Raw genomic sequence first — 10,074 nt, 5'->3', positions numbered from 1 at the left:
GGGAAACGAGAAAGAACTTACGTGTTTTTGAACGACGTTAAACCAAAGCTCGAAAAATTACTGAACCAACAAAAATCTCCAATATCACTTCAAGCAGCAGCTCCAATTGAATCTAATGCAAAAACAAAATTACCTCACTTGCTTCTGTAAGTTAAAACCAACTGCATGCAATGAAATACAATACCCACCCCTATTTTATAACAAGTCGGTGCACCAATTATTGACGTTTTTTTATAATAGCATCCCTGCAATTGAAGACTTCGAGCAAATTTATTATTGGTATGATCGGTGCAGACACATTATTGGTCTCAAAGCATGCAACAAATCTCACGCTTCAGGAGAATCTCACGCTTCGGCCCCAAAGCATACAGACGCATGCAGAACGAATCTCGGAGGAAGAAGAAGACGCCGAGATTTCACGGCCACCTGCAACCAAATATTCTCCATGCATAGCTGAAGACGCCGGGAAATCGAACGCCCTTGTAACCCTATTAACTAAAGACGTCGAGCAATCCCACTATTATTGTATTCAAGTGCTTTACACGTTCAAAGCAACTCTGCATGCATGCAGAGAGTCATGCAGAGATACCCGCCAGACGACAGGTGAAGACGCCAAGCAATCCCTGAGCATTCATGCACGGAAGACGCCGAGAGATCCACCTTGGCATGGAAAATTTTGTTAGAAAAGCAGAGATTCCCCTAGAAACGCATGAATCCTTGTAGCATGCACGCACGATTCACGTCCAGGCCCCCACATGCAGCTGCTCACCCCTGGCACATGCAACAGCAGCTTTCTCTGCTCACCCTGTGATCTCCCACATGCAACAGAAGACGCCGAGAGATCCCACAGTCAATATGAATTGCTTGAAGACGCCGAGCATTCCCCTAGCGTCATGGAAAATATTAACCCCAAAGACGCCGAGAAATCAAGCATGGAAAAAATTAACCCTAAAGACGCCGAGATATCCGAAGAACCACTTGAAGCACTGTACATTTCACCCCATTTCGAGAAATAATAAGTAAACTGGAATTTTTTGGGAATTAAACAATCACTGAATCATTATCTGGGCACTTTTGCCGGTAAAAAAGGCACGTTCCAACTCGTTTTAGAGCGCGTGAAAATGAGTGTCGTTGGCAGCTCGGTGCGTACTCATTTTGTTGTTGGTAAAGTACTGGAAGATTTCATTTAGGTGAGAGAGATTTGGCAATATTGGTGATGGACATGAACTTTGTCAGTGTTTTGAAGGACAGTTACTTGTTCTTTCATTATATCTCCATGAATGTGGGGAAGATTGAAGATGTTGACAAGAAGAAATCTTGTGTTTCATATCGTTGTCCGTACGTAGTCTGTTTCCCTACTGGACTAAGTCATATACAGATGACATGAATTATTAGCTACATGAAAATATATAGTATCTTCAACACGATCATAACATTAACACGGACATGAGAATAATTCTGCAGGCTCCTCTTTTGATGTTTTGTTTTACTGCTCTTTTCTGCTTTTGCATTTCCGGTTGTCTGAATGAATCTAACTTTTTTCAGTTTTCACCCTTTGATTACTTTCAGCAGCATTCATGAAAAGAAATGCACGGAACCATTAAAATTAAAAAAAAAAAACAAGTCATCCAATTTCTTGTACAAAACTACTGATACTAAAAGTTTATGCTTGGTACGAACCAAGGCCATGAAAGTGAAAATTGCTTGGCTATGGGTCTGGTTCCGGTTTCTAATGGTGTGAAACAGAATTTCTCTGCTTGGCTTGAACTAGTTGAACACGGAAACTTGAAACCCTCAAAAGACTACTGAAAATGGTATAAAAGATCAACCAGATATTGATGTATAGCTTTAACCCTTTACATGCAGCACTAAAGTGGGAAAAGAGACTTGAACAAGCTCAGTATGTTCACTGAAGCAGATGCCAAACTAGACAATTGCTGATGTACATGCATTACTACTATGAACCTATGGTTCATAACCCTTCACCAACGAAATTTTCAAGCCACATGGATTCGTCCAAAAGTCCAAATTATTGTGCTACACTCCAACAACTGCTATTGAACAGTACATACTTTACAGTATGCAAAGATTGGTTGACATGGTTCTGGTCTATCTGATACCAGAGTGAAGCCCAAGTCTTCAAGAATACAGGCAACCATGACTAGTCTCTTTAGCACCAATATTTTGCTGACTTAACCGGTTTCAAGTCATTGGCAATTCAGAGGCTGATTCTTCCTTTGTGTAAGATAAATATATGCATGATTTCATCAATTGCTATTGGAATGGACATTAGTTGCACCAATTGCGCTATTCATTTCATATTTCCATGTAATCAACACACACACACACACAAAAAAACCCTAATGTCATTCTGTAAATACAACACTCCATCTTCACTAACACTGCTCAAAACAAGGTTATAAGAGGTGCGTGCTACTTTGGTTCAACTGCGAGAAATTTTTGCTTTTATGGATTGTTTACTATAATAATATGACAACCAAGCAAAACACATGTACGGCGATGATGGCATTCTTCCGGTTTGTCGAATGTATTCTGCTTGAGCAGCAGTTCTTTCCACATCTCGATCCTTTCTAGCTTCGGCTGCAGCTAGTTTTTCTTCAGATCTTTTCCCGGCCATAGCAATCTTCTTCACAATCTTTGCTTGAGCTTGGCTTCTCATTTACTCTACTTTGGCCTGAAAAGTAGAAGACTTGTACAGTTACTATCGATACTTGTTGCTCAGCATATGACCAAATAAATGATCCTCTATAATTGAGCTTTATTACTATCAGTTTGCATTAAGATCAGTAATCTTTAAATGTTTTCAATAAGAATAAATTTTGACTATTTGTTGAAAGATGGGATTTCAGATACCTCTATTCTTCGCATTTCGGCTTCTAGTTTTGCTCTCTGCTGACTCTCCCATGCTTGAATTTTGATTTCTTCACGCTTATGCCTGAGAAATTGATATCAGCATTCAGAACAAATAAACTGATGGGGAATTGTTTAACAAGCATTAAATTTGCAAAGCACATATCAGAACCTTGCTATCTGCTTAAACTTTTTAACTTCCTCCCATACTGCTGCTTGTTTTCCATATTGAATCCGCTCAAGCTCCTCCATAGGAGTGATATCTCCTGAAGAGGTATTGTATTCCTTCTCGTCCTTGCTTTCCCAAGCAGCAACACTCATGTTTCCAAGTTGGACACCAAGGGCTACTATCTCTCTTCTTGTCTCGAGCTTGGTTTCTTTCTCAGACAATGCTTTCCTGCCATTTTCAAGACAATGTGACTCATCATCTACATTATGGTCTAAAGGCGTCGATGTCGGTGCCCCTCCACGAGGAGTAGATGGGATCGAAGATGTTGGGCTACGGAGTGTTGTTGTTGCCCCTACAGGTGTAGCACTCCTAGAAGGCTCTTGACTTGCAACAGGGGTCATTTCTGTTCCCATGTCTCATACAAACTGATTGTACAGCAAGAATAACTGCAAGGCCGAATCTTAAGTTAGAGATAAAAGAATAGATATCAAAAAAATAACTATCATCAATATATCCACAATGCAAAATGGAAAAATGATCCGGATACGAAGGAGCTGATCCCTTATTTATACTCCCTACATGATAGTCTCAAGACTCATTTCAATGTTCTTAATCATATTATAATGCAAGTGCTCATTGTGGTGCTCACATGATAATCAAACTGAATGCACAGTACATCGCTACATACAATCTACGGGTTCATATATTTTCATTCATAAACTATAAGAAAAGCTTTTTATGCAAATTTACCAGTTGTATCTTCTTCAGAACTTCTTGTAGGAGATAAATCCCTGTGAACCACTTCCTTACAATCCTTACTCCGAGAAAACTGAATACATAACCTCCACATGATTGTGCTGAGGTATGATGAGCTCCAGAAGGAATAAAAGAGAAATTGTCAATTGGTAAGTGCAGAGCGTGAGTCTCTGCTACGGCTTTAGCAGACAGCCACTGATCATAATTCACAGACTCAGGAGCAACTCTCACTATATGGGTAAGAGGATATCGATTAACTTGGTTGTGAATTGCATTCTTCTTAGAACAAGTAGCTTGCACGTTTTGCCTGTTCATTATCCATTTCCCAGCATCATTCCACTTAGATTACATAGGTCTCGAGTACGACCTCGGCAGGCAATTGTGTACTGCTGCTCTCTCCCCTTTATGAAACTCAAAACTTGATGAACTTGCATTACTATCATAATCAAGGTTTTCATCTTCAAGCGTTCTCATTGGATGAATGGCGCTGGAATTACCATTATCACTCTTTGGGCATTGCTGTAACTTAGCACGGCTCACTTGGACACTCTCCTCTGCCAGAGATCCCTTTGCTTGGCTAGAAATTTGATCATTCAGGTTGGAATCCAAAACCATCTCACTGGACACTTTAACTGGTGCAACATCTAAGCTGGGAACTGTGTATCAATCAAATATGTTCTAAAATCAGCATTCAACTTTTACAAAACACTTGGCTGAATTCATCAGAAACAAACAGAACCATACTTGGAGAGATGTCCTTCCTCGTCAATATATGAGTAATGATAATGAGAGAAAGGGAGAAAAAGAAACAAACCCTCCTCATCCAAATCTTCATTGTCCGAGGCTATTAGACTGTTGACAAACTCAGCATCACTAATCCTAGAAGGAGATGTCCTCGAAGTATTGCTATTTGATCCATCCTTCTTTCGATGATAATGATCAGCTTCATCCTTAATTTACTTGGTGAAATTCCACTCTGAAGTATGAAAATATGAGCAAAAACCTTTAAATTTTACAACTTTGTTTAAAACCTATATCAGATTAAAAGGGGAAAAAACCATTCACCGCTTAAAAGCCATTATTAATATACCAAAACTCAAAAAAGAACAAAAGGAAAAAGGCTTACCTGAGGTTTGTCAATTCTCTCATACTCCATTAGATCTCTGTGTCTCTTGCTGTCAACAATCAATCAGACTCTAATTAGATACTATCCATCCAACTTTCTTTCTCTAGTAGAGTTTCTAAGTTGAACAAGCAGAGCCAGAGACAGCAGAAAATATAAATATAAACAAGTATAAACTACGAGTGTGTGTGTTTCCGAGTGTTATGTAGCTAGCGGCCATGACTCTTAACCTTCACCGACCTTTCAAAATGATACACCTTTCAAAATCTGCTTTGGGTTCCGATTACAGTCTCTAAAGTCTCTCCTCTGTCTTCTTTTCATACTATTTCCTGCCTTCGATGATGGATTGGAAAAAATTGTTTAGCAGTTCTGAAAATCAAAACCTAGATTATTTTCCCCCAAAAACTAGCGATGGAAGCCCGACTGTTCTTCCGCCTTTGGAGGTGATCGAAGATGGAATTTCCGAATGGAAATTGTCTCTCGTGGGCCAGTTTCTTGGAGTTGCACCTTCCTTTGCCTCGTTGCACAGAATCGTCAACAACATTTGGGGAAAAGCTTTGAAGGGTTCACAGATACAGGTTAGTTCCGCTGGCAACAACCTGTTTATTTTTTCTTTCAATTCTGAATCTGCCCGTGATTGGTTACTTGAAAATGGTCCATGGCATGTGCATAATAAGCCTCTTATTCTTCGTAAATGGGAACCAAACATGAAATGCCTTAGCTTCAACTTGTCTACTATTCCAATTTGGGTCAATCTGTATAATGTTTCTTTATAACTATTTTCTCGAGTTGGATTAAGTTATATAGCCTCTGCCATTGGAGTCCCTATCTCTATGGACTCCAAACCTGTTATTAAGACTAGGCTTGAGTTTGTCAAAGTGTGTATTGAAGTTGGGGTTAATGATAATATACCAAAATACATTGAAGTCATTTTAAAAGATGGGCAATCTACTTCTATACAAGTTGAAGTGCCTTGGCTTCCTAATTCTTGTAAGAACCGTAAGGTATTTGGGCATAAGGATAAAGGTTGTCCTAAGAAAACTAATGAAGCTACTGTTGTATCTCAAATTTGGGTCAAGAAAGGAGAGAGCCTTCCAAATAAGACTGTGGAAGGAGTTGAAGCAAGTTTGGAAATAGTATGTAATACTCCGAATACAGTGCAAGCAAATTCTATAGATGAGGAAGTAAAAAATGATGATATGGGGAAAATTAATGATAATGGTGGTTTTGAAGATTCTGCTACTCCAACAGTTTTAAAGGAAGTTGTCCCAGTTAAAACTATTATTGCTAACCCTGGGACTGAAAGATCTCTTCCCGTTGACACTGTTGTGGTGGATCATCCAGTACAGCATTCAATCCCTAAAAAGAAAGAGGCATACCTATTAATGATAAGGCAAAGTCATCTCTAACAGGCTCGAAGAATCGATTTGATGTGCTTAATTTCGTTGATGAGACTCTCATTAACATGGAAAGTCTGCCAAGGAAACCTAGAGCTGCTGCAAAGGGAGTTGCTGAGCTAAAATAAAAAAAAAAGGAAATTCTCAACAAAACTAAGTGCACATCGGTTGCAAATCAAAGAGGGCTCTCGGGATCTACATCCCAATGATTATTAGCTTTTGGAACATAAGAGGACTTAATAGTCCTATTAAACAGAATAAAGTAGTCCAGCGTGCAAATCATAACAAAGTTGATGTACTATGTCTATTGGAAACAAGAGTCAAAGCTGAAAAATCAGAAGTTATTTTAAGCACACAATTTTTGAATTGGACTGTCTGGACTAATTATGAACATGCTATCAATGGTAGGATATTGGTGATGTGGAGGAAAGGATTAAATTTCTCTATTATTCAAACCTTTGATCAAAGTATCACCATTAAAGGATATTTTCTTGGTTGTCCAGTGTTCATTTCTGCTATCTATGGTAAAAATGATGGGATTGCTAGAAGACTCTTATGGAAGAAGATTAAAGAAGTTGAAATTTCAGTTAATTATGATCCTTGGATTCTGAGGGGTGACTTTAATACTTTTCTGCATTCGATGGAAAGTTCTGATCATGATTTGTTTGGTCAATATATTACTTCGGATATGAAAGAGTTTCAAGAGTTCACTCGTGAGCTGGAAATTAGTGACCATCCTTTCTTTGGTCCTAAGTATACTTGGAGTAATAAACAAAAAGATCTTTTCCTGGCGAGAAAGTTCGATAGAGTCATGATTAATTCTAGTTGGGCTACTGCTTTTCACCATTCCTTTGTGGAATTTTTAGCCCCAGGAGTCTCTGACCACTGTATGGCTATTGCTTGGCTTTTTAAAGAGGACCTATTAATAGACCAAAGCCATTCAAGTTTTTTAAATTTTGGACATTACATCATAGTTTTCTAAATGAAGTCAGGCAATCTTGGAATCAAAGAGCTCATGGAGATCCTATGACGATCCTGTTCTCCAAATTAAAAAGATTAAAAGTGTGCCTAAAGAGATTTAATAAAGAAAATTTCAGTAACATTTCGGATCGGGTTAAATCTCAATGTACTGCTTTGGAACAACAACAACTTCTCACTCTTAAAGGAGAGGATATCATTGAAAAGGAGCTTTCTATTCAAGATGAGCTGAAGAATTTGGAACAAGCAGAAAGTATGTTCTTAAGGCAAAAAGCAAAATCAAAGTGGATTAAAGAGGGCGACAAAAATACAAAATTCTTTCATTCCATGGTAGCCTTAAAAAAGAGATACAATTAGAGTTCTTGTGGATGAAAGTGGAAATAGACTTGAAACCTTTGACACAATGGCTAAAGAAGTGATCAATTTCTATTCTAATCTTATTGGAACTGTTGATTCCTCGGTTAAAGAAATTGATCCTAATCTTCTCAAAACTCTTCTGAATTTCAATCTTCCCTCTAAAGCTTCTTCAAGTCTCGTCAAAGAAGTTACTGGAGTAGAAATCCAAAATGCCATCTTCAACCAAGGAAACGATAAAGCCCCGGGTCCAGACGTATTTACTCATCTCTTCTTCAAAGCAGCATGGACTATTGTGGGTAAGGATTTCACTGCAGCTGTCAAGCACTTCTTCTCCAATGATTTTTTGCTTCCAGCATTCAATTCTACTGTTATTGTCCTTGCTCCTAAAGTACCAAATCCATGTTCTGTTAAAGACTTTTGACCCATATCCTGTTGTTCTGTTTTTTATAAAGCCATTTCAAAAATCCTGGTTACAAGATTGATTGATGTTCTTCCTGAGATCATTTCTTTAAACCAGACATCTTTTATCCGGGGCAGAGACATTGTTGATAATACGCTCATTGCTCAGGAAATGGTAAAAGGTTATGGTAGAAAGACCATCTCCCTAGGTGTACTATGAAAATTGACCTTCATAAAGCGTTTGATTCCATTCATTGGGGTTTTATTTATGCCATTCTCAAAGCCCTTAATCTCCCTAAAAAATTCATTGAATGGGCTGAGATATGCTACACCCAAGCTAGGTTCTCCATATCGTTCAATGGTACTTTAATTGGTTACTTTAAAGGGGCTCGAGGCTTGAGGCAAAGGGATCCTCTTTCTCCATACCTGATTGTTCTTGCTATTAATATCCTATCCAAACTGCTCAATCTGGCTGCTTCCAAGGGATTGTTTGGTTATCACCCTAAATGCAAGAAAACAGGGCTTACGCACCTATCCTTTGCAGATGATTTACTGATTTTCTGCAAGGGTAACATTGAATCTGCTAGTGGTGTTATTAGTGTACTACAGCAGTTCCACGACATTTCTGGTCTTAAAATAAACTCATCCAAATGTGAGTTATTTGCTGCAGGTCTATCACCAAGATCCATCGAGGAAATAAAATTTTTAACAAATTTCAAAGTAGGCAGCCTTCCAGTTAGATACCTTGGTATTCCTCTGGTCACGCGTAAACTTAATGAAAAAGATTGTGAAGCTCTTCTTGGAAAAATCAAGCAAAGACTCCTTCACTGGTCATCACGGAATCTTAGTTATGTTGGCAGACTGGAATTGATTCGGTCTGTCCTCTTCAGCGTGAGCAATTATTGGCGCAGACAACTGATTTTGCCTGCCTCTATTTTAAAGAAGGTGGAACAATTATGCTCCCAATTTTTTTGGAAAGGTGCAGACCAATCTGCTGCTGGAGCTCGAGTGAGTTGGGAAAGAATTTGCCTCTCAAAATCTGAAAGTGGTCTAGGGATGAAAAATATCAAAAGCTGGAATAGAGCTTGTATCATCCATCTCATTCAGAAAATCCTTGCTGGTAATGGATCCCTTTGGGTTGCTTGGCTCAAGAACTATGTCATCAAGGATACTGATTTTTGGCAGTTTGAACTTGCTTTAAATGTTAGCTGGAGCACCAAACGTATCTTAAAAATGAGGGCTGATGCAGTTCCATTTATTTACAACACTTTTCGGCTTAAAGATATTTGGAATGAAATCAGACCTAAAGGACAGAAAGTAACATGGCATAAGCTCATCTGGTTTCAAATGCATATTCCAAAACAATCGTTAATTGTGTGGATGGCTTTACAAGACAGATTACCAACTAGAGACCGCTTACAACGAATGGGAATTAACACTAATTCTGCTTGTGTAATCTGTAACAGTTTTCAAGAGACAAAAAACCACTTATTTTCTGAGTGTGCTCTAGCAGCTTGCTTATGGAATTCTATCTTGAATCTGAATGGAATGAATCCTACGAACTTGACTTGGGAGGAACAGGTTACTACATCAATCAATTCATGGAAAGGAAAGTCTCTTCTCCATTCATTCTAAAAATTGCTTGGTCTTCTTTTATTTATACTGTTTGGCAAGAAAGAAATCAGCGTATCTTCCAGAAACGATCAAGACATGCTGAAATTTTACTTACTGAAATCATTGATGATGTTCGGTTTAGTCTTAGGGGGGAAAAACTTCAATAGACTTGATAGTACTAATCTAATCCTTTGTAATGCTTGGGGTTTATAGTTCTTCCAATCACTGTTTTTGTATAGTTGTGCATAGTGTTCTTTTGCTGTTTGGTTGATTGGATTGTAGCAAAACTTTACTATTTTGGATAATAAAATTTTTACTTATAAAAAAAATCATGGTCCCCGCTGCTGCTCTCCGTTACAACCTTCCACCCCTTCTGATCTTGCCACATCATCACTCACATGGGTTTGTGA

General features: G+C 38.4%; 1 protein-coding gene and 1 pseudogene across 1 annotated transcript; one reads left to right on the top strand and one right to left on the bottom strand.

The window, feature by feature from the left end:
• Nucleotides 1-2,305: 2,305 nt before the first annotated feature.
• Nucleotides 2,306-5,062, bottom strand: LOC120194998 (annotated as a pseudogene).
• Nucleotides 5,063-5,260: 198 nt separating this feature from the next.
• On the top strand, nt 5,261-8,072 carry LOC120195029. Its single transcript, XM_039197169.1, has 5 exons — nt 5,261-5,609; nt 5,727-6,312; nt 6,725-7,203; nt 7,305-7,547; nt 7,642-8,072. The coding sequence occupies exons 1-5, from the start codon at nt 5,261-5,263 to the stop codon at nt 8,070-8,072; spliced, it is 2,088 nt and encodes a 695-aa protein (XP_039053100.1).
• The last annotated feature ends 2,002 nt before the right edge of the window (nt 8,073-10,074 follow it).

The sequence above is a fragment of the Hibiscus syriacus genome, unplaced genomic scaffold (genome assembly GCF_006381635.1).
Source record: "Hibiscus syriacus cultivar Baekdansim isolate YM2019G1 unplaced genomic scaffold, ASM638163v2 tig00117005_pilon, whole genome shotgun sequence".
NCBI lineage: Eukaryota > Viridiplantae > Streptophyta > Magnoliopsida > Malvales > Malvaceae > Hibiscus > Hibiscus syriacus.
The sequence above is the reverse complement of the archived record's forward strand: the minus strand, read 5'-3'. Positions and strand labels throughout refer to the sequence as shown.

Coding starts and splice junctions, on each gene's coding strand:
- LOC120195029 (XM_039197169.1), top strand. CDS start 5,261: ATGGATTGGAAAAAATTGTTTAGCAGTTCTGAAAATCAAAACCTAGAT. Junction 7,204..7,304: donor CCCAGGAGTCTCTGACCACT/GTATGGCTATTG, acceptor TTCTAAATGAAG/TCAGGCAATCTTGGAATCAA. Junction 7,548..7,641: donor GAATTTGGAACAAGCAGAAA/GTATGTTCTTAA, acceptor CTTAAAAAAGAG/ATACAATTAGAGTTCTTGTG.